This window comes from Temnothorax americanus, unplaced genomic scaffold (genome assembly GCF_048541705.1).
Source record: "Temnothorax americanus isolate GAGA-0224 unplaced genomic scaffold, ASM4854170v1 Scaffold25, whole genome shotgun sequence".
Lineage (NCBI taxonomy): Eukaryota > Metazoa > Arthropoda > Insecta > Hymenoptera > Formicidae > Temnothorax > Temnothorax americanus.
Genome location: NW_027509391.1, coordinates 2,468,634 through 2,492,100, shown reverse-complemented (window position 1 = coordinate 2,492,100; position 23,467 = coordinate 2,468,634). Strand labels below are relative to the sequence as shown.

The following is a 23,467-nucleotide window of genomic DNA, read 5'->3' as shown; positions in this document are numbered from 1 at the left end:
CGGCTTTGTGATTGGTTTATGACATCTTAAGATTGTACTTAAGATGGTCTTAAATATGAGAACCGACTATGAATACCGGCCTCCGTGTATTTTCTTTTCTTTTTTTTTATAAATTTCAGGAAAATGCGACTGCTGGGCCCCGCAGGCGGCGAGCGATTCGAATCGCCCGCCACGGCGCTGGCGAGGCGCGGCCGCGCGGGGGCGCCCCGATCGATGCTGAGTTGCCGATGATCGCGCGCTTATTTATCGCACGGCATTTCGTTACGGGCGACTTTTATCCGCGATAAACGACGCATTACGCGCCCGCGGATCATCACGCACGACGGCGTGCGCGCGCGCGCGTCCGCGCACGATTGGCCGCGCGGCTCTCCACCGCGGTACCCCCTCAGTAACGTTATGGAATGCGCGACGGACGGCTACCGTGTTACGCGGCTCCATTATACATGTCCTGTGTGCGGCTCCGCACGATGCCCGGCCGTAGTGGCACGCCAACGGACCGGAATACGTGCGAAATACGACGCGGCGGCCGCGGCCTCGAGGTATCGCCGCCCGACACCGGGCACGGTGTTACGCGCCCCTGCCGACGATCATCGCCGTGCTGCTGCTGCTGCTGCCGCACCTGCCGGCCGTCGCCGTTGTTGTACGTCGATCGCGCGTTGTACCCCCGTGTCATTTTTCGCCGCCGCCGTCGCCGTCGGTAGCACGTCGTATACGTGGCAACAGAGCGAGTGCGCGGCCGCTGCCGTGCGAGCGCTGCGTGTGCTCCTCCCCGTGGGTGTCGCTTCCTAGTCGCGAGGGATCATCCCCAAGAGGGATCCCCGAGATTCGGCGCGGCTGACACCGAAGAATCGTGCGGGGAAACGTTTCGCCGCGTGTGGCCCCCTCCTCCTCTCCTCTCCCCTTTCCACCCCTCCCCCTCCCCCACCACCTAACGTTCGCTTCGCGCGTGGCCGTGCGCCGTGCGAACGGGGAACGTCGCCCGTGTTCAACGCGACGACGCGCGACGGGGACCAGGGACGAGGAACGGGGACGGGACGCGAAGCGACGCCGCGGAAGTCCCTCGGACGATCGGAGGTGCCCGGAGCACGTTGCACCAGGACACACTCGGCGTCGCTCACACACCCCGGTGTTGGGTGAGCTACGCTCGTCCGTCTGCGCGCGCGAGAGCTGCCATTGAAGGCGGCCCCCCCCGTCCTGGAACGAAGCGCGTCGCGCCGATCCACGAACTCGCGGAATCCAGCGGGGGCCCGGAGCGCGGTCGTCGGGCGCGTCGCTGGGAGGATAACCCAGCTGCGCACGCGACGTCGTCCAGGAGCCAGGGGTGTGCAGCCCCCTTCGTCCCGCGGCGAGGATAGCGCGGTGGGAATTTAATGGTGTAAGTTTGCCCGTTGCCTACTGGCTTCTGGTGTTACACACCGGACATCGTCTACCGCGCTTCTGCCGTCCGTTTCTGGCATCCGGGGAGACCCGACGCTCGCGCGAAGGCGCGAATATACTTTTCTGGGCTCGCGCCGCGATAAATAGAATAGGATAGTGGCATAAAAATATAAAAAAAAAATTTATTCGAAGGAGACGAGGCGTACTGTCGCTCGGTAACGCTGTACGTGCGGGTAACGAGTCCTAATTAAAATTATATAAGGTTGATCCGTTTGCTACACGGGCTAAACTGTAAAGTAATCATCGGCCGAAGGACGAGCAAGAAGTGAACTTGGGTATTAAAAAGCTACTCGTTAAATAAAAAAGTAGAAAATTAAGAGACGTACAATAACTGAACGTTTCGACTGTACCAAGTCTTTCATCAGTGGTGAATTGCTTAAATATTTAATAGCGAACGTTGAACTTCGTTACGCGATGTATCTAGGTTTGATATAAAAACTCGGAGTACAAGTCTTAACGATAGGTCTGTTTTTTATTGCTGAATTAGCGTACGCTCTCTGCAGTTAAAGTGAAATAGGTATATGTTTGCAATTTGACGAAAGGGAGAAGGGAAGTTGTGGTGCGGCTCAGTGGAGCAATAAATGGAGTAATAAAAGACAGACCTCGTTTCATCTTTCTCTTGTTTACAATTCTCAACACGAACATTTGTACGACTTCTCACAATAGGCATTCCCGATGGACCTCATCCGCTGACTACAATGGGCTGACGCAGAAAATGCAAGTGACTCGTGGGTACTCGGATGCTCCTCCCTCTCGGCGTCACCTACACGAGAGAGCTTAACTTGACGAGTTAATGGTCGACTTGACGTTAATGGTGCATCTATCGTTATTGTCCTCCCGCCAACGTAATGGAGGAGCCGGTTAAGAAGAAGCAGCGTATCGAGATTAGCGCGGGGGCCAAGAACGGGCTCGCCGACGTCGAGGAGTTGCAGAGGAACCTCCTCGCGCGATGTCTGTGCCATATGCCGGAGAGCAGTCTGCGCAAGCCGTTCACCAACTTCACGGTCGAGGAGACCGACGGTAGCATCCGTTACGCCGTGCTGTCCGACTGGGACACGGATCAGATTCTGGAGTATCTGAGCGCCCTGCAGCTGCTGTTCGACCTGGCCATCAGGCAGAACGCGAAGAATGTCATGTGCAAACGGGTGGCGGACGTCTGCGAGGCGGTGGCGCGGAACGAGCACGGCATCGTCGATCAGATCGTCGACCTGTCCTACGCGACCAACAAGTTCGTGTCGTACGCGGCGAGTCGCGTGCTCGCGTCGTTCTTCATCGTCGCGCGGGACAACGTGGAGGCCGCCTGGCTGGAGAGGCTCACGCAATCCCTGGTCAACAGCCACTCGCCCAGCCAGATGTTGTTCACCCTGGACGTGGTCAAGCGAGTGGTCGAGCATAAAGACTGTAGTATACACCCGTTGGAGGAGGGCGAGACGTCTGTGCCGCCGCCGGGCTGCAACACCCTCGTCATCACCGACTTCGACAGCACGACGGTCAAGGCGATGTGCGTGAAGGCGCTCGAGTCCAAGTGGACAATTCTCGTGTCCAAGTTCAATGACATTCTCACGGCGTACACGCCGCAGCACGCGTCCGTGGTCATCACGTTCCTGCACCTGTGGGAGACCGTCATCTCGGTGAAAGCCAATCTTTCCGTCATCGACACCAAACCTTTCTACTCGCAGCTCAACAATCTCGTCCTGTTGCTGAACGCCAATGTGCCGGGCGTGATCTGGCGACACTTGCTCGGACTCTTCAACGAAGTACTGTGTTACGGCAGCACCCTGGCGCTGCAGGATGTTCTACCCGACGAACCGTGCTCCCTGGCGCACCTCATCGTCCGCGCCGTCAAGGACTGGCGTCTGCTCGACGCGTTGCCGTACCGTCACGGTTCCGGTAGGTTCGGCGGCGGCACCGGCGAGGGCGATCGTCCTCTGCTGCAGAAGATGGTGCTGCTAGTGCTCAAGAGCGTCGCCGTGACAGTGCGGGAGACGCGCAGCGACTCCAGCGACTCGTCGCTCGGCTCCGAGGCCGAGGATCTCGACGAGGACATGGCGGTGATCGAGAGGAGCATCCGCGAGGTACTACGTCAGTTGGATCAGTGCGTGAAAGCGTTGATGCCCTTCCATCCGGAGATGCCGCTGTCGCAATGGGTCGTGCAGATGTTTCACGACCAGGACGACTTCTTGATCGAGGGTATGGTCTGCTGTCTGGACGTCGCCGTGGGCTTGTTCTATCGCGGCCCGCCCCAGAACGATCTGGGCCAGATGCTCAGCCCCACATTGACCTTTGTGCAATTCATCCGCGCCGTGTCGCATGATCCGGATGTTCTGCTGGATCTGTTGGTCAGCAACGAGACCTGCTTCCTGCTGTATCTCTTGCGATTCCTCAAGTACATTAGGCGTAACTGGCTCGAGTTCGTCAGGTGTTGCGGCCGCGAGTTGGACGACACTATGACGGTACTGATAAGACTACGGTTGGCCATCGATCGGCTGGTGTCCAAGAACCTGTTCCCGTACAACATTAGTCCGGTTCATCGTTTACTCGAGAAATGCGAGTCCTTCTACGAGGGTAATGTGGAGAACGGTAACAACCTCGTGTAGGATAAGAAAAAAAAAGAACGTTCGGAGAGATTCGAAATGGTCATCGTGTGTGTACAAATTGTATGAACGTCAGTACTCTCCGAGCTTAGCTAGATTTTGCCATGTGTAAAATATCACGCGTAGTGTACAGATCGCCGCATACCGTCCCGCAAAGCGGCTGGACTGACTCCGTCGATCCCGTCTTCTTGGGGAAAAAAAAAAAACTTAGAAGGACGAAACGCGTTTCTTATTTATTAGTCTTTAGCGAAATTTTTCAATATAGCTGGAATTGCAAGATGGAGAAATTTCCATTCGTTCACGGAATCAGTCGAGTTTTGAGAGTTGTACAATCGCGATCGAATCGGAGTAGAGTACAAAAGAAAGGAAGACAGGGAAATTCGCGTTGATCGTCTCAAAACAAAACTGCATTCGTGTGGTGCTAATGAATTATGTTTCTGCCAAAGCACCAGAGAGCATACATATTGATGTATACCACTAGTGTAATATTTATATGTATACTTCGAGAGCTATTTGTACAATTTCCAGTCATATCTGTAAATGTAACTTTATTGTATTTTGATAAAATACCTGAGAAAAACTGTACATATTTTACAAGCACATCAGAGCCGACTTTGCAATACCGAGTTTTAGCTGGGCGAAGTTACATATTCTTCCGATAATTCTGGAGAAAATTAAAAACGAAAAATTTTATTACGGATTATTCGCATAAATTATAATGCAGCAAATAAGGAAGACGTAGGAAAAATTACGTGGGAAATTATGTTGTCGTCAGATCAGGTACTCGTACGGTAAAAAGAGGTATTTCGTAGCGTCAGACTTCTAATTTAGCCGAGCCGAGAAAATACAACATAAAATATAATTTTCAAACATTGACGATTATAAAGAATTTACTTTTATACTTGCGGTTAGCATTTTGATACTACATTATGGACGAAAAATCATATCTCTTTGCGACATTAAAATTCTAAGCGGAAGAAAAGACACGATGCAGTTGTCCGCAGTTGTTTCGAGATTTCTGATGAAACGTAACTGTAAATAGTGACATTAACAACTCTATACAACGCGCGCTACGTATTCGACATAAGATTTCCTTCTGTAAGTAATGTAATACACTAAAATTCTCACGTTTTTACTTTTATAATTGTGGTGTTCAATTTAATTCAATCTCCCCCTGTGATTGAGCGCCGCGTTCTCACGATTCTACATTCTAGACTCCACATTCTCGCGGGAAGATCAGATTCGGCGGCAGCTGGAAGATATTTCTTCTCCTTATATATATATATTATATATTTTTTTTTCAATCAAATATTTATTATCATCTTTCCCAAACGCAAGTCAAATACAATTGCCATTATCGAGACTCACGATTATAATGTAGTCCGGCAGATTGTCAGTGATGCCCCGCGATTAATCGCGCAAAGGGTCCGATACATTGATTAGAGCGACGTAACGCGCTTATCTCGCCGGGACAAACCGTCCGGATATCTCCTTTTTTGTTTCTCTCCTCCTTTTATCTTAGAAAGACCCATTAGAATTAAGTTCGTAACTTTAGCCTTCCTTGGCTTATCTCCTTCTTTTTTTAATTAAAATTACGCTACTCTCTATTTAGAATTTGCAAATATAGCTCTAATTATTTAAAATGTTCGATCGGAGCGCGATCGAGGAATTTTGTGTCGAGATGGACATCTTCCAGAAACACAAAAATTTTCTTACTAAATATTTATATTTGCGTATTAAATCATTATTTATATACCTCTGTACTTCGTCAATAAATCACTATTTCACAGCATCATATTCCAATTTAAAACGAAAACTTAGCGGTACCATATGGTTAAGTTTTTTTCCCCCTCTTTTTATAAATTAAACATTTAATTGCGTTCTCTCTCACTTTCTTTATCTCTCTTCGGTTTGAAACGTCGCTTCGCTCGAAGTGGATAAAACTATCGCATATTATACATTGATGTACGAAACTACACTAAACTGTACATACCTCGGTAAAGTTTTACTTGGCGCGGAACGGTAAAATGTACACTGCTTTACTGTAACTGCAGCAAAAGTTAGTTCAACAAGCTCCACTAAATTAACAACAGAATCTAAGTTACGTAGCCCATTATTAGCGCGTAGTATTCAACAGTGTGGATCATTTATCGCATTTTACCTCCCTCTCTGCGTTTACCGTCTTGTTCGCTCTCTTTATTCGTTGCTATACGTATTCCCGCACTATCGATATAATAAACCGCTAATCGTCCGTAGCATACAATGAAGCATTCTTTCTCTGTACACGTTATTTAAATGAAAAATGTTCAATGTTCGTCGCGGCAAAAGCGGTTCAAGCGGTTTACGTAACGACACATGCGCGAGGCATCAAGAAAATTTAAAACGTATGCGAGTATCGTTAGAGACAGTCTTTCTTTCGTCACGAAAACATAGCGGGACTATCATCCACGCAATCCCGACGGTCTGCAGTGTCTACGCACGTGTATAATCTGCATCCGAGAAAGAAATCCCATCTCCTAAGTTTAAAATTATCGACTAATTTATTTTACCCGAGAATAGGTACGTTATATATCCGGACAACTCAAGGAGGCGATTAAAACGGATTATGCGAGAAGAAAATGCAATTTGCGTTGGCTCGTCTAACATTCGCGCACGAACGTGTACGAACATGTGTTACACAAAAAGCCGCACGAGAAATACAAAGGACATAATAATTTCCGCACGTGTCGCACTTATTATCTCATTGCTACGCATATATATAATATATATACTTATTGTTTCGACTAATATGCCTATCAGTGCACATGGGGCTTACACTCAACGCTTTATTGCACTCTTACATCGAGCCGCCTCCTCATCTTTCTTTTCTAAACGGGAAATCAAATGTACAAGCAATAAAAACTCACTACGGAAAAGGGTTTCGGAGCCGTGATATTTACTAAATTTAATTTTAAAATCAAGTCCCAAGTTTGCCTTCTCGTAAGGAACGATCTAAAAAAAGATACCTGCGGATTTAATTAAGGGAGAGTGTACTTTGTGTGTGATAGAGATTATTATATTAAACAACACGCGCGCCCACGTATATGTATATCGTATAACGGCGAAATACAATCAGACCATTGACACACGATCTTTCTACTACCCAGAAGCCTTTATACGCTCTACAGCAAAAGCAACGACTTTCTCTCGCTCTCTCTCTCTCTCTCTTCAGTCGCTTCACGTTTAGCCTTAGTAATTTAATTCCGCTCGGCTAAACCGATGAAAACTCTCGTCACTCCGGTATTAAGTAGTCGGATGATACGAGCTAATTAGCGCTGCGTCCACCGGCTCCATGCACGACGGACAGGTCAACGAGCGCAGCAACCAGTCGTCGATGCAGATCGCGTGGTAGGTGTGCATGCAAGGTAGATAACGCACTTCCTCGCCCACTAGCAGCTCCATCATGCATATCACGCACTCGCCCTTCTTCGCACCGTCGTACTCGCGCATCGGCAAGTGCTGTATCAGTCCTATACGCTTCGCAATCCTCACTTGTTGCTCCTCCTCGCTCAAGCCGGCCGAGCCGGTGCTCTGCGCCAGATTGACTCCGATCCCATGGCCGATGTTCAAGTTGGTGGACTGCAAATTACGTTCCCTCGTGGCGATCGACGGGTAATAAGCCGCTTGCTGTGGAACATTGAAAAATCAAATTAGTATTCAATCGTGCCGTTTTCTTCCGCGTCGCTTGCGGATCCTTGAAACTTGCAAAAGTACGTAAATATGTATGTTTGCTTTTCAGAATTTCTCTATGTTTTGTTAGATGCCACGACTAAAATAAAAATTGACAAGTGAATATTTCTGAGACTAATCACCCTTTATCACCGATGAAAGCAATTGTAAATAAAATACCGCATTAGACAGAATAAAATCGACACGGTTAATTGGCTCAATGTCAAAGTGCACGATAAGAAATCTGTCGTAAGAAGTCTTTCGCGCTACGGTTAATTACAGCCTCGGTGTTCGAAATCAGGTCTAAATGTATTCAAATAAACAAGAAATGACAGAAACGAGCAAAGGAAAGAGATCGTAGAAAGGTTATAGAAGATTGCGATATAGCTTGGATTTCGGGCGACAAGGCAACAACGACGATAAGACAGCAATGGCGATTGTACGTGAATTACGTTGTAGGGGATCGGCGGCCCGAGGCCCTCCTGCGAGGATCCGCTCGCGGACACGTTGGGCTCGGGATTGTTGCTCAGGAGGGTTGTATTGTCCTGTTGGTTGCCAGCGGTGCGCTTCAAACAGTTGCCCATGGTTCTCTCTCTATCTCTCTCCCTCTCTCTCTCTCTTTCTCTCTCTCTCTCTCTCACTTTCTCCGTCTCTCACTAGCTAGCGGCGAGCTGTCAGCTTTGCAGGTCGCTCGCGCGTCGCATCCGCGTGTCTACCCCGATCCCGCTTTCCCCGTTCCGCGCGAGCGATTACAGGATCCCGTGCGGACGCGGCAGCGACGGCGGCAGCGCGACAGCGACCGTGCACTTTGTTGCCATTTCACCTGGACCGTCGCTCTCCGCGGAGCTCGTCGACGTCGACTCGCGAGAGCAGCACGGGCACGGGCACGGGCGGACGCTCGGCCAACGCGATCGAGACAACAACGATGCCGTCGCAGTAGACCGAGTAGCCCGTCCAAACGCAGCCGTCACATACCCCTCGGTGCCCCTCACTAGCCAGCAGCACAGCCGAGTCGTCACGTCACTCGTCACTACCTGACAGTGACTACCAGCTGAGCGTCGCCATGATGCGCGCGGACTGCGCGGAGCACGGCAGGTGACTCGTCCGCGCACAATGGCAGCAGGCAGAGCGGAAGTTGGTCGATTTCGACGTATCGCCCCCGACACGATTTCCTCGATTCTATCTCCGCTTTATTTGCGCGACAAAAAATTTGCGATTTCCTAGCCGTTCCTCTTCCTCTTGCGCGGTCTCTCCGTCGACAACGTCGCGTTCGCGCTGCTGTCTGAAACGAGAAAACGCTGGAAGAGAGGAGGCGAGGGAAGGTGCAGTCAGGTTGAATCTCCGCGCTACGCGGAGGTCTCGCGATGCCGCGCGTCGACGGGCGGCCTCACCTGGTTTCCCGGGTGTACCTAATCACGTCGGAGCGCGATAGCGAGTCATACTCCATGAGAAGTGAGAAGGCACTTTCGAGCTCCCGACGTTCGACGTTCTCGGGACGGATAGTAGCGGGATATCGCGACGCGTCGCGCGTCCCGACGGCCGGCCGCGGCGCCGCCTTCGCTGCGGTTGACGCTTCTCGCACCTGAAACGAGAAACAGGCGCGTGAGAGAGAGAAAGAGAATGCCGCTCTGAATCTCGCAGAAGGAAAAACAAGGCAAACGCGTCACCGCGACGAAGAGATCGCGATCCATTCCTCTTTGTTGTTCCTTTTGCATCTTCGGGTGCATATCACCTCCCCGCGTGACTGCGCTTTTGAAATTGGCAGCTCAGTTAGCTCGATGTGCTTCTAAAACCATGCGCATCCGGCGTTCGGCGTTCCGCTTCCTCGAATTCTTATTGTGTTCCGCGCGGCGAGAAGCGGCCGATTATCTTATTTTGCGTCTAATTAGACTAATGGATGCTTCAAGATTTGTGCTGATCATCTTGTTAGATGATTTTTACCTATAGATATTATATATATGTATAATATTAACACAGATAAATTTAAATCTCTATTAGTATAAGAATTAAGTATATAAATACATGATTATTAGATATAATAATTATATCGATCATCTAGATAAAAATATTACCGTTTTATGTTTTACTAACGCGTCATTGTTGTTAACTTTGTGCAAAAGCGCGAGAGGTGAAGAAACTCTCTGGGAATATCAATTTTGGACACTCCAAAAAGTGTGGATTTGTCGTTCGCGGAAATCGATTCGCAAAAGTGCGCGGGAAGAATTATCTTGAATTCGGTTCCTAATATTTTATTCGCGGCTCACTTCGCGTACGCGTCGCCGAAGGGCGCGAGATTCGAATTGGAGTGCGACTCGCGGCACTCCGAGCACCTGCTCCTCGCGAGTCATATATCCCCGATAACTTTTCTCGGATTTTTCGAGGATGCGACCAGCGCAAATCTCGTTCACCGCCGAATCATACCATGTCCGCGCCTTTTCTCGCGTTTGCTCTCTTTCACCCTCCGGCGCGGGTGCAGACGGCGTCATTAATGCCCTTCTCACCCGAAGAAAGCCGCGTCCGAGTAATCGGTAAAATAATAGATCAAATAACGATATCTATTATTCGACTAGAGACGCGGCTCTTTTCAAGTGGGAGGACTGGGAGGGATACAAATGAACGCGTGTCGCGTTTGTTTGAAGTTGCCGAAGTTGGTCTCATTTGTCAGTGTCAGGTGTCGCCCCCGGTCGAACTTTCGGAGAAGCGTGGCGCCGAGTGCGAGTGTCGCGTCGTCACTGTCGTCGTGTGTCGTGAGTGTCGTCTCGCGTCCGCACTTGAACCTCAAAAGGGACGGTGGACAGTCCTTCGCGCTCGCATCTCGATCTCAACCGGGCGGAGCCGACGCGCGACCTTGCGACGAGAGAGAAACTGCCGCGCCGGAGGTGCCAGAGGGATGGACGGTCACCGGGCGTCACGGCTCCTGGCGTTCGCGGTGTCGGCGAGCCTGCTCCTGGCCGCGTACACGCCGGGCCACGTAGCCGGCTCGGGGGTGCTGCAGATACGCGGCATACCGGTGGCGAAGAACCCGCTCTACCGGCCGGACCGCGACTTCGAGTGCCTGGACGGCAGCCGGCTGATACCGTTCACGCGGGTAAACGACGACTACTGCGACTGCGGGGACGGTAGCGACGAGCCCGGCACGGCGGCGTGCGCCAACGGCTTCTTCTACTGCGAGAACACCGGCCACAAGCCGGCCTACGTACCGTCGTCCTGGGTCAACGACGGCGTCTGCGACTGCTGCGACACGAGCGACGAGTACGCGTCCAGGGTGGCGTGCGTCGACAACTGCAGCGAGCTGGGCCGGGAGGCACGTCTGGAGCAGCAGAAGGCGGAACAGCTGGTGCGGGAGGGTAACAAGCTGCGCCTGGAACTGGTGGCCAGGGGTAAGACCCTCAGGACGGAGCACCAGTCGCGCCTGGCCAAGTTGAGAACGGACTACGCGGAGGCGGAGTTGATCAAGAAGGAGAAGGAGATCCTGAAGAAGCAGGCGGAGGAGCTGGAGAGCCTGGCGTTGGAGAAGTACAAGCCCGCCGAGACGGAACAGCCGACCGCCGAGGAGACCATCGGGGAGGAGGAGGACGAGGACGAGGACTCGAGCGTTTCCGAAGCGGAGGATTATTTTAGAATATTGGACTCGGATTCCAGCGGTACGGTAACGACGACAGAGCTGCAGACCAGGGTTACGTTCGACAAGAACAGGGACGGCGCCGTGTCGGAGGAGGAAGCGCTGTATTTCCTCGGCGATAAGAAGGAAGTCTCTTTGCAAGAGTTTGTAGATAACGCGTGGGCAAACATAAAGCCTTTCTTGATGTTGGAGCAAGGTAGATAACGTTGAGACTTGCTTATCGTTTTTTTTTTTTTTTTTTTTTTCGATCTATTCGCGAGCTATCAATTTCGTTATGTAATTGCAGGTATGTTCAAAGCGGCGACGGATAAGGAAGAGACCGACGAGCAGCAGCCTATCGAAGACCTGGATCAGGAAAAGGAGGGAGAAATTTCTGAGGGAGAGGAAGAGGACGTTCCCGAGGAGGAACACGAGAAGGAACCGTCGGAACCGGAAGTTCAATACGACGAGGAGACGCAGGCGCTCGTCAACGAGGCCACCGGTGCCCGCGAACGTTTCCAGGAGGCGGAGAAGGCCCTCAATGACTTGCAGTCGGAGATCAGACAGCTGGAGGAGAAGATGGACCGTGATTACGGGCCGGAGGAGGTGTTTGCGCCACTCGACGGCGAGTGCTTCGAGTACACGGACTTGGAGTACGTTTACAAGCTGTGCCTATACTCCATGGCGACCCAGAGGTCCAAATCCGGTGGCAGTAGCGTCAATCTCGGCCACTGGAACGAATGGGTCGGACCGGTCGGTGCCAAATACACCAAGATGAAGTACGATCGAGGCCTCACCTGCTGGAACGGTCCGGCACGTTCCACGATCGTCACCTTGTCGTGCGGAACGGAGAACACGATCGTATCGGTAACGGAGCCGAGTCGCTGCGAGTACGCCATGGAGTTCTCCACACCTGCGCTCTGCAATCCCAGTGCGGCCGATTCATCCGACAGGCACGACGAACTATAAACTTGTTCATTTGTTAGTAAAATGAAAAAAGCCGCGGTCGGTTGCACGTACAATGTGAATGTCAAGCACTTACGCTCCTTCGGCAGGCTGCGAGACGAGTTGCAAGGATCGATAAGAAATAACGTTAAAATAAAAAGGAAAAATATATCTCTCGCAACCATTTCCAACGTAATCGTGATCGATACATTAGTAACGTAGCTAGTAATCTTTATTTCGATGGATATCTGTCCTCTCGAGATCCGTTTAAGGTCCAATATCACTCTTGCGTCTTTTTTTTTTCCAATATAGCTAGCAATCATTACCGTTACCACTTAGTTTCACATATGTTTCGAGACGCTATCGGTCATATCTTTTAGTATCAAAACAAAATCGTTATTGTGGATAAAATACATTGTCAACGGAGCTTAATCGTGCGATAGATTGACCAATGAGTCTCATATTATAACGAATCGTGGACCGTTCGAAATCATTATATTCCATTGACGCGTTATATATTTTACCGACTATTATAATTCGCATATCATTGGTCCGCAATATGTTAAAAAATGTAAAAGTTTCTTGATCAATCTAACACGATATGAATACATTATTTAAACGAAAATAACTTTGGTAATTTGAAACAAGAATGAGACGAATGTATGATTAAGGCATTCTGGCGTTTTCGTTAAAATGTGCCGCTATATACGCAAATTACAACGATTACAATTGCGATAATTCGTTCTTGCGTTCGAGAAGTCTTTACATAATATTGAACGAAGTTCGCCAGTGATAAAGTCCGAAGAGTAATTATCTTGAGTCTTACCCCGTTTTTGTGAAAAACCGCGGAGAGACCATTGTTACGCGCGAATTCATTGCCAACGTGTTGAAGAAAAAAAACCTCGCTGTTACATTCCTTTTTTTGTACACGAAGCATTTCTACGTGAATCGTAAGAATAAAATCGAGATGTAATATAATATGACTAAATCGCCAAAAATCTGAATGAAACATATACAAAGTGTCACATAGTGCATACCTCGTACCGATAAGGGAAAAGCGAGTTCGAACCTTTTCCGGGGATTTGATTAGCCACACGTACGTACATACGATGTCCTAAATGTTCCGCATTATACACTTAAGTCGATTTTGTAATTTTTTAAGGACGCGCCACGGAGCTGGCGCGATACTGTGAGATGTGCATGCAATAAAGAGAGAAAGGAACTTCTGTTGTCGAACCGTAATTTGCGATGGCAGCTTTATTTACATCAATGGAAAGAAAATCTGTTCATTGTAAATGCGCGCGTGTATGTATGTCTGTGTGTAGAATTTCACTTGTTATTCTGTATATTATTACATAATATTACAATGACGTGGTGGTTAAATCCAGTTTTCTCTATTTATTCTAAGAGACGATCTTTGCATCTTTCGGGATCCGAAACGTACGCTCAACATATGAATAACTAAAGGGGGGGGAGAGGTTGATGTAACGTTCCCGCGTCCTCCTACGATCGATTCGGTTCCTCGATTGGTTCGGTAAGGCACTTGAAAGGCTACAAAAACCGTTTCTTTCTCGCGAAATTCGACGAGTATAAGAAGATATGCTCTATACAGCCTTTTTTTACGCCTCCTAGATCAGCAAGAAATACGGGGGTGATCGCATGCTATCTCCGATTATCGACAATTTCACAATTTTTTTCTTATCCACTCTCCTTTTAACAATCTCCTATAGGTATTTAATTAAATCGTGACAAAGTATTAATATCACTTTTGTTAGTGATAAGTTTCATCGACGAAAAAATGGTAGGCCCATTTTAGCGTAATTCGGATTACACTTTCCACGTGTAGGCAGCTTATGGGCAATTTGTGTGGGAGCTGATCAATACGTTTCTTTGTATAGAATAAACAATTTTTTTTTTCGACAGTATCGAAAATATATAATTGCACACGTAACATTTCTTAGACCGTCGTACAGCTTAAACACCTCTCGTGTCTCTTCTACATTTATCAATGTTAATACTATGGTGTGTGTGTGTGACAAACACATTTATATATGTATATATATTTTTTTTCTTCAGAATCATTAAAGTGATAACGCACAACTTTTCTTTCATATTTACATGATATGGGGTAATACACGATATACATATAAATGCATCACGCCGAAGGGATCACATCTTTGCTAAACTACTGTACAACTATCTGCGAGTGAAACGAAGCCCTCTACGAGAATGTATGCACATTCGCGAATGCATTTCCGTGGTGATGAGCACGTGCGCGATCAGGTATAATCTCAAGTGTCAGTTTTCAGTCGTGTAAAAAAAAAACACGAACGCGATTGTTGAAAAATGTCGTCGCGAATGGGACTAATTTTCCCCAATAAATGCATCAACGACAAAGCACAGCCGGCTATTATCAATGTGAACTGAAAGCTTTTCTTCGACTTTTAAAATTAGAGATACCGCGCCGTGTGTTGTGATTACTTTTCGATTAATTAATATACAAACATGCGAGCAATTTATTTAGAAACAATTTTAATACGTTCATTTTAGGTACTTCAAAATTTTTTACCTTTTCTAGATATATGCTTGCATATTTATAATTAGAATATTTTCCGATTTGATACTTTTATTCGTACAATTACTTACTCGTTGATTGATTTTTCATTATTTCGAATCTAATGATCAAAAAAAGTTCCCTATGAAAAATAATTATCTAATCCTCGATTTCCTTTGTTTTTATTCCGTTCGTGATACAAATAGTTCGAATAGCGAGAACACTAGTCTACAACATGCGTATTTATCAAGCGCTAAACGAGATCGTTTATCTTTTCTCACGTTTATCTTTTCTCGTGGCTTCATTTTTTGCATTAAGCATCGGCCGCTAACGAAGCGATCCATTAATCGAAAAGAAGAATCGCGAAATTCCATATCGCTCTATCGCGGCGCGTTCATTTCCCAAGTTTTTCGAACATGATCAGTTTCTCCTTGAAGCTCTTAGTGTCGGTGGACACCTCCGATATGTTTCCGTTGAGCATGTTTTGCAGATCTTCGTCGTTCTTATTGCTCACTAGCAGATTGTCGAAAAGCATCTTCGTGTCCTCTTGCTTGGCTACCGGCGACGACGGCTGCGACGTACTCATTTGCTTCTTCTTCGGATAGATGACGGAGCCGCGTTGATTATTTCCGTTGTCAGCCACCCTGGTCATTATTGTGATGGCCAACAACTGTTGGATACCCAAGTTCTCTTTAGATACCGGCTCAGAAGACTGGCGCCAGTAGTATTTATTGTCGGCGGAAATGAGCGACTTGGAGTCTTCAGTGTCGTCCCCCATCGACGTTTGATCGGAATCGGTCGCCGGTACATTTCTGCTGGACCAAGAATCCTAAAAGATTGTTGGAGATTAACTTCTGTCGTCGAAAAAAACGATTGGGAAATTACTTGGAGAATATAGCTGAAAAAGCTACTTAACTTACACATAGTTCTTTCTAACACTAATAGCAAATTTTGTTATTATCTCGAGATAGAGAGAGAATCCTGATAAAAAAAAAAAAATAATTAATTCCAAGCAAGTTTCTGGCGTAATTTCTTCTCAGACAAAGAAAAAAAATAGAAAAATGTTTTCTTAATTTATACTTTCCTGTTTTCCCCAACGTCTTACATTTTTTTCACGCCTATCTATCACGCTGTCCGTGATTTCTTCTTCCTTCCTGTCCTGCTCCAAGTCTTTCTCCAGACTATCCAGTGTCTCGGTGCTCTCCGACGATTTGTTCCTCCTTTCCGAATCCAGAGTGTCTGTGCTACCCAGCTCCGAGCTTTCAGAGGATTTCTGAAGTCTCGACGGCTTCCTGGTAGGAGTCGGTCGCTTCTCTCCCTCGTGGTCATCTCCGGAAATAACTACGTCCACTATACTGGTACTCGGTATTCTTTTAGGCGTTCTTCTGACCCTCCTGTTCTCCAGCCTGTCCTCCACGTCCAAATTATCCGAGCTCTCCGAAGACATTCTCTTGCTCGACCGTCTACCGCTCATCTTCGGCGTGTCGTCATCCAATATCACATCCGCCTCGACATCGTCCTTCAAGTCGCTCATATCGATTCTCTCGAAGCTCTCGGACGACTTGGAGACGCTCTTCGACAGCCTTCTTCCACGCGATAAATTGATGTCGGATACGCTGCTTCTCTTCTGCAACTCGTGGCCGATCTCCTCGCCGACGCAGCCGCTCTCGAGCACGTCAAAGCTCTCCGACGACTTGGACATCGTTTTCGAACTTCTACGCGCTCGGAAGTCAAAGCTACTTCGTCGTCGCTCCATCGAATCATCGCTGGCCAGCGGCTCGATCGCTTCTAAACTGTCTGACGACTTGGAGACGCGATCGGTGGACTTCGAGATCGGATTCAGCAATTGTCTTCTGACCGAAGCAACCGGTTTCGCGGTCTCTTCGTACTCCACCAGCTTGTCAAAGCCCTCCTCGGTGGATTTGGAGAACCAACAGCCGGGAGACGAATCCAGGCTGTCGGGCGACTTGGATAACCGGTTCGACGAAGATCTTCGGCGCGGTAATTTCGCTTCCAGCTCTTCGAACACATCAGAGCCCTTGGATATCCGGTTGGACGGCTTCCTAGCGACCGGCACCCATCTGAGTTCCGCCTGCTGCTGTTCCTCGGTAGTGGCGGCCATCTCGGCACTGCTTCGCGACGCTGTCGTAGTATCCAGGCTATCCGGTGACAACGACGTCGCGCTTGGCTTCCGCGGCAGCCTCGATTCCAACTCCTCGAAAATGTCGGAGTTGCGAGACAGTCGGCTCGATGACTTCCTCGTCACGCCGATGGTCCGGGGCGGTTCCGTCGGTGACGGCGCATTGCTGGTCGATTGGGGCTGTTGCTCCTGATGCTCCAAACTGTCCAGAGTATCTTCGGCGATGGTCGGTGGTATCGACGGCGAGCTGGGCGCGGCACCGTTGGTCGGTGTTGTCGTCGCGGGCGTCGTCCGACGCGGTGGACGTCGGTTCTTCGGACGCACGGAGATCCGGTGATGCGCCGCTGTGTGGCTCAGGCTCGCGCTCTCTAACTGCGCTGTTAAGTGAAGAAAATAATTCCGTTTATTAAGATTATCATTGGACGAAGTATGACAATGTAATATTAATATACTACAAAATTTATCAAATGTAATATATGTAATCTATATCGTTAACGTGATAATAACTGTTGATACGCATTTTTAAGGCATGTAAAATGAAAAATCTATAATAAAAATTATTATAAATCATTTCGTATAATCACACTTTTCCATGTCTATTTAATCTAACGTTCTCTCATATTTTCATGTACCAATTTGTAAGATAGCCAATAGACAGTGTAATAAATCGTGATTATCTGAATAATTTGGCGTGTTGTGAAGCAACGAAATTGTAAGTAACATTCTATGGAACTTACGTAAATCTTCCTTGGCCACCGGAACGATCCGATCAAGCGAGTCTTTCGTAGATCTCGTAATCTATATAAAAAAGAACCAAAATCACTTTTACTATTTAATTGAGCTCTTATATTAAGCTTGGTGTTACGCACTGCCAACGAATTTCATTCCGCGATTTCTCTGATTATCGAAAGTTCATTAAAAAAAAAAAACAAGAAAAAAGCAACGGAGAAAGTTTGTATAAAAAAGTCTAAATTTTCGTGAATCTGCTATTTCTCTCTCTCTTAGCTAATAGATATCAATTAATTAAAATTAAACAATTTAGTAAACAATTTTCCTGGAGCCTCTGCTCTAAGAAAATACGCGTTACAATAACTTACGACGAGTATTTCCTTGTCCATTATCAACGAAATTAATTTAAGAAATTGATATTAAGATTGATATTGAAGTTGATATTAATTGCATTTTTAAATCTCTTCTTTAGGTATGTTCCTATATTAATTTGTATCGATAATCTACGTTTTCGTGAATCTGGTATTCCTGGTCTAAGCTAATGCCAATTAAAATTAACGATAAACCAATATTCTTGATGGAGTCTCTGTTCCAAGAAAATACGGTTTACAAATTATAACGAGCATTTCCCTGTTCATTTTATCGATAAAATTAATGTGAATTAATATTAAATTAATATATAAAAAACATTCAAAGAAACGCGTGCGCTAGAAATGTCTCCGTGCAAGCTTCATAAAAATATATCTCTAATATTAAAGAATGAAATTTAAACCAATATCAATTGAGCCAATATAGGAATGATTGAAATGACTCAAATTGAGTATAATTTGACCGAATTTAACAGCGCGGATGAGAGTCCCAAATGCGAGCACAATTATTTTCAATTTGCTAATTGATCTGCCTTGAACACAACGAGGGATTCCGTGCGACATAACGTGACTCTCGGCGCCGTTACCGGCGCCGATAATTCTCGACGGGCGAACCGGCCAGGCAGAGCACGTCGCCTGGTTGGTCTCTAACGGTATTGACCACCGTGCGAGCCGAGTCGCCGACGGCCACTTAACCACGGATCGGCTTCGGAAACCGGTCGCAGGTGCGTCGCCGCCTGTTTTCGGTGCCGAAGTCATTTCCCCAAAAGAGAAGGAGAGCTGTCGCGCGCATACATACGCGCGTAAAAGAGGAGAAAGGGTTATACGGATGAGCTCTCGGACCGTTCGTCTCTTTAACCGATGCGTAATTGCGCCGACGATCGTGCGGTTCACGCAATCCGCCGATCGTCACATGGATGTAGGCACGAGAGACGGATAATAAGAGGCACGAATGTGGGCAGCGAAAGAACGTGGTTAATCCTCAACCCGTTAAAGTCATTTGTACGCCGAACACGAAGCTCAATGTAACATCCCGGAATATCAAACGACAACGCAGCCCTTTGTCCAGAGAGCATGCAAATCAGCTGTAATATTTTAAATAATTTTACACCGTTAAATATTAAAGGACGAAATTTAAACCAATACCTTGAGTTAAATAACATTTTGTTATTTTTAACTACCACGTGTGTCGAAATTTATTAGATTTTAATGCAAAACAGTATTATTTTGACTCCATTGGTTTAATTAAATTACCATTGTTTTATCGTTAGTTAAATTAACGACAAATTGAGTAGGAGCAGTGGCGACCTATAGAAATGGTTAAAAAATTAAAATTGAAATAATTAAAAAATTAAAATGATTCAAATTGAATACAATACGAATTTAACAGTGTAATATAAATTATGTAATAAATATTATAGATATTATATATATCTATAAAATGTAGATATTCCTCCCAAGTCGCTCTTAAACATTAAATTAATAAAAATCTTACTTTTTCTTTCGGCGACATTTCAAAAAATCATTACAAATCTCACTTTATAAAAAATGTAAATCGATCAAATAAAACGTTCAATTAATTTTTCTTATGGAACATTCAGGGAAATATTTAAGAAGGTAGTCGCTACCGATCGATTACCTCGACCGTGTCCTCGACGCGAGGCTGTTCCCTCACGATCGTCGTCGGTTCCCTCGCAGCTCGATGGATCCTGACGCTCGCCGTGGTATCTGGCTGCCTCGATCTTAGACGATCCTCGATCTTGTACGACGATCTGATCGACACCGTCGATGCGTCCGCGACCTTGTCCTTACAGAGTCGTATACAGACCGATTACAATGATTATTCGTTTATTAGTCGCGTAATAGTTACGACGGGGCGTTGAAACGCGATCGCGCTCGAGATCCCCGTCTACTTATCATACGACCGATTACCTCGATCGTGACGTCAATTCGAGCAACGTGCTCTCCTTTGATCGCCGCCCGTTGACCTTTCGGTGGAGTCTTCGTCGGTACAGGCATCGTCGTCGGTCTCGCTCGGCTCTCATCCTTGTTAAGGGACGTATCCTTGGTTAAGGAAGTATCCTTGGTTAAGTAAGTATCCTTGGTAAAGGAAGTATCCTTGATGAAGCAAGTATCCTTAGTGTAGCATCCGATCGTCACTATCGGCTGGCACTCAAACTTGCCCTTGAGTTTCCACACAGCTCGGATTAAGGTTTGTATTATCCGCGTTCTTGTGCGATCGATCAATTTGTTTTTACTTTGTTCGCGCAAAGACTCGATTAATGCGGGATTCCTCGTTGCGTTTAAGTCAAAATCCAAAACGTGTCTACATTATAATCGACTTGCTTAATTAAAATCCCGTGATGCGATATGATATTAATAGACTGTGTATCTAAGGTGGCTAACGCGTGACATTTCAACTACAAAGTACTTCTGATTAATATATTTCAGATACAGATGTAGATAAAGATGTACGCGATGTAGGTTTATCATATCTATCAGTCTATTATTATATTTAGGTATTGTATCGTAGAGAAATAGGTAAGCGAATAAATTACTGCCTCTCTCTTTCTCGTGAATATTAAATTTAGAATGAATTACGACCGGCGATAAATGGCGATTATCTCTCGATTAACGACTCGAAGCAACGAGTAGCCCAGTAAGCGAATCCTATCGCACGATCGCGATCGACATCGTCGGTTTTACCTCGTTCGCGTGTTCCGCCCGCGATTCTCTCTTCACCGGCGCGGCGGGCGCTTCTTTCTTCACCTGGAACGCGGAGTGCGCGTCCTTCTTCTGCGTGGAGAATCTCTGCCGCGTCTCCGCCTTCGATCTCGACCGTTCGATCTCGATCTTGCGCGCCGCGATCGCGGTCTTGCTGATCGAGCTCGGTATCTCGTACTCGGCGCTCCGGTCCTTGCAACCGTAAACGCCGATGCTGATCTTCGGCGCTTGCGACTCCACCACTATTCCGTCCGGGAAGCTCTTGCATCGCTCGTTGCCGCCCTGATGCCTGGTCTTGTCGATCAGCCGGCGTCTCTCAACCGGGTTCAGGTTCAGCTGCTCGATTATCGCCCGTATGTTCGACGAGATGCTGGACTCGCGATGTGACACCACCATGATGACGAGGCGCGTAACCGGATCGCGGTGGTCCTCTTCACGTGATCGCCCTTGCTTGGCCCGTCCTGCGATTCATGCGCAGCTCCCAGCTGCGGAAGCACGCGCGTTTCGTCAAAACGAGAGAACGTCGCGACGGTTTCCTATCGCCGTAAATTCACTTCGGCCACTTGAGTGTCGGATTAAAAATTTCCCTCGTGTCGCCACGACGGTTTTTCAACTGTCTGATTTTACGTCAAGCTCGTACTCCCTACTTTTCAATCCATATAACAATTAACTTTTCAATTGAATGTGTCGCCACGACTGTCTGAATTTACGTCAAGCTCGTATACGTCCTACTCTTCAATCCATAACAATTAAATTTTCAATTGAACGCGATTAAAATTCTTCACGCGACTAAATCGCGATTGATTCACTTAGTTTCCCATTCGATTATATTTTTCACGCACGACATGGCTTCGTAGCTTCATGTATAATTTCATTATAATTTCTAATTAGTTTCAATTAATTGTTCAATCGCGCGGCGATTGAAATCTTTACTCGTGTCGAAGGTGAATGACGTTTTTTAATTATCATAAGAACAGACTCACTTTGAATTTATACGAGTTCACGTTTTTCGATTAAGACTTCGCTCGTCGGAATTTCCTGCGCGATCATCTCGTGCCTAATTCAATTAACTCTACATTCAAGCATCGGCAAAACCTTCCACGCTTCATCTCGAACAGAATCCAACGGGGTCACCGTTATACGCGCTTCCTAATTATTCCCACGGATTCATACCGAATTCGCAACCCCTACGACTCCATTCGTCATCTCGATTAACTTTCCGCACGGACGCGTAAGAATTCAATTTTCCACGCGTGTCTTCGAAGAAATGCACAAACGCGTCACGCCGCCGGCTCCCTGATTGCCGGCGAATCTGTGCGGCCGGAGATTTATTCGCTATTTCGATTAGGTTTTCTAATTTGAGCGTCAATGAGATTTTCTACCGTGCGCCGAGAACGCTAGCGCGCCAGACGGGTTGGATTCGAGCATCCAGTCAAGCTGGAACAATTATAAGGCCCAATCTCTAACGCCTCGTGCGCGCGCGCTAACGAATAATATATCCAACAACGACGAGCGCGCCGGCCGGGCTACCTGGTTATCGCAATTAGCGCGCACCCTTTCACAGAACTTCACACGAGCAAAGCCAACCACAGGCAGCACTCCTCTCGTCCTCGTTTCCCCGACCTCTATAAGGATTCACCGCGATCCCGATCGCTTCCCACGCGATCATCTCTCTCGCGCCCGCGCCATCTTCCTAATATCTTCGCGATCGTAAACCAAATCGTACGTCGATCTCGCACAAGATATCGCGCACATCTCGTCGTGCTGTCCTCAAAAATTCTATAAAATATCTCCTCTTTCTCTCTCTCTTTTTTTTACGCTGCGTTTAGTTGCCGACTCCGCGAATTGTTAAAAGTGCCGCTATAATTAATTTCGAGACGTGCTTTCCAATTCGCGTAATCGATTAAGGAATCGATCGACCGCTTCTTTTAAGGTAGGAGTCTCGTCGGGGCATGTATGAGATAAAGTTTTCGATTTTGGATTTTATATCAAATTATATGATCAGCTTTGCGGTCGATTTTTTCTGTGGCTCCTTACCGACTATTTACTCTAGAAAATCGATCTCGAAAATCACAAATTTTGCATTACTTCATACAGACGGCCAGAAAAAGAAGGCTCTATCACGGTTTCAATCACATATTTTTCGCATTTTTCGATTAGATGAAGTGAGAAAAAACATTGCTTTTTGTACATTAGATTTCGAAGAATCCGATGCAACCATAAAATATATAGTTTACCGGAGATTTCGCTGCTAATTTTTTAGTTTATTTTAGTGAAAATGCGGTAATCGAGCAGACATTTTTTGGTCGAGGTAAGGTTGGGAAGACTTGGCAAGCCGCTGGCTAATCACTGTAGTTGCAGGTTATGAGGCTCGTCTTTCTTAGCCGAATTGGATAGTAATTGACACCCCTGTCATGCGTTTTGAAACCCTTTCTCAGTAATTGTCAAAATTCAATCGAAAAGGAGATGTAACCTCACTTGTAACCTTTCTCGACGACTCGCACGATCAGCCAATCAAAACGGAGTCAAATGAGAAAAATCACATAATTTGGAAAAAGTAACATACTTTGGCACGTATGAAATTTTACACCATAATTCATAAAATTATTTTTCCCTTAGCAAAAATTGCCCGAAATATATTTCTGAACGTGAAAACCTACAAACAGT

At 46.9% G+C, this 23,467-nt stretch overlaps 4 protein-coding genes across 13 annotated transcripts in view; 2 read left to right on the top strand and 2 right to left on the bottom strand.

The window, feature by feature from the left end:
- Positions 1–142: 142 nt before the first annotated feature.
- On the top strand, positions 143–5,823 carry Lin (protein lines homolog). Its single transcript, XM_077408893.1, has 2 exons — positions 143–1,375; positions 2,104–5,823. The coding sequence occupies exon 2, from the start codon at positions 2,286–2,288 to the stop codon at positions 4,032–4,034; it is 1,749 nt and encodes a 582-aa protein (XP_077265019.1). The 5' UTR covers positions 143–1,375; positions 2,104–2,285; the 3' UTR covers positions 4,035–5,823.
- Positions 4,565–9,280, bottom strand: Rnf11 (Ring finger protein 11). 2 transcript variants are annotated; one of them, XM_077408897.1, is made up of 3 exons: positions 9,131–9,280; positions 8,183–9,021; positions 4,565–7,697 (listed from the first exon to the last, which is right to left on the bottom strand). In XM_077408897.1, exons 2-3 carry the CDS (start codon positions 8,321–8,323, stop codon positions 7,314–7,316), a joined length of 525 nt encoding a protein of 174 aa, XP_077265023.1. In that variant the 5' UTR covers positions 8,324–9,021; positions 9,131–9,280; the 3' UTR covers positions 4,565–7,313. The 2 variants fall into 2 exon arrangements, with proteins under 2 accessions (XP_077265023.1, XP_077265024.1); XM_077408898.1 differs by having other exon boundaries at positions 8,192–9,021; positions 9,131–9,272.
- A 1,174-nt stretch (positions 9,281–10,454) lies between these two features.
- On the top strand, positions 10,455–13,668 carry Gcs2beta (glucosidase 2 subunit beta). Its single transcript, XM_077408892.1, has 2 exons — positions 10,455–11,557; positions 11,648–13,668. The coding sequence occupies exons 1-2, from the start codon at positions 10,630–10,632 to the stop codon at positions 12,307–12,309; spliced, it is 1,590 nt and encodes a 529-aa protein (XP_077265018.1). The 5' UTR covers positions 10,455–10,629; the 3' UTR covers positions 12,310–13,668.
- Positions 13,525–23,467, bottom strand: part of LOC143898994 (uncharacterized) — a 65,421-nt gene continuing 55,478 nt past the window's right edge. For 6 of the 9 annotated variants that reach the window (XM_077408883.1, XM_077408879.1, XM_077408881.1 and 3 more), the window contains 3 exons: positions 17,717–17,777; positions 15,945–17,356; positions 13,525–15,668 (listed from right to left, as the gene is read on the bottom strand). In XM_077408883.1, coding sequence (XP_077265009.1) covers positions 15,234–15,668; positions 15,945–17,356; positions 17,717–17,777 — 1,908 coding nt within the window. In that variant the 3' untranslated portion in view covers positions 13,525–15,233. Of the gene's footprint in view, positions 15,669–15,944; positions 17,357–17,716; positions 17,778–19,715; positions 19,884–20,008; positions 20,261–20,782; positions 21,286–23,467 lie in introns of all 9 variants that reach the window. The other 3 variants (XM_077408887.1, XM_077408885.1, XM_077408886.1) reach the window with 1 other exon arrangement.

What these genes read in the sequence shown, in the direction of transcription:
- Lin (XM_077408893.1), top strand. Translation starts at nt 2,286, where the DNA reads ATGGAGGAGCCGGTTAAGAAGAAGCAGCGTATCGAGATTAGCGCGGGG.
- Rnf11 (XM_077408897.1), bottom strand. Translation starts at nt 8,323, where the DNA reads ATGGGCAACTGTTTGAAGCGCACCGCTGGCAACCAACAGGACAATACA. An exon ending in TCCCCTACAACGTAATTCAC is followed by an intron (nt 7,698 to 8,182) that starts GTACAATCGCCA and finishes AATGTTCCACAG; the next exon opens with CAAGCGGCTTATTACCCGTC.
- Gcs2beta (XM_077408892.1), top strand. Translation starts at nt 10,630, where the DNA reads ATGGACGGTCACCGGGCGTCACGGCTCCTGGCGTTCGCGGTGTCGGCG. An exon ending in TTTCTTGATGTTGGAGCAAG is followed by an intron (nt 11,558 to 11,647) that starts GTAGATAACGTT and finishes ATGTAATTGCAG; the next exon opens with GTATGTTCAAAGCGGCGACG.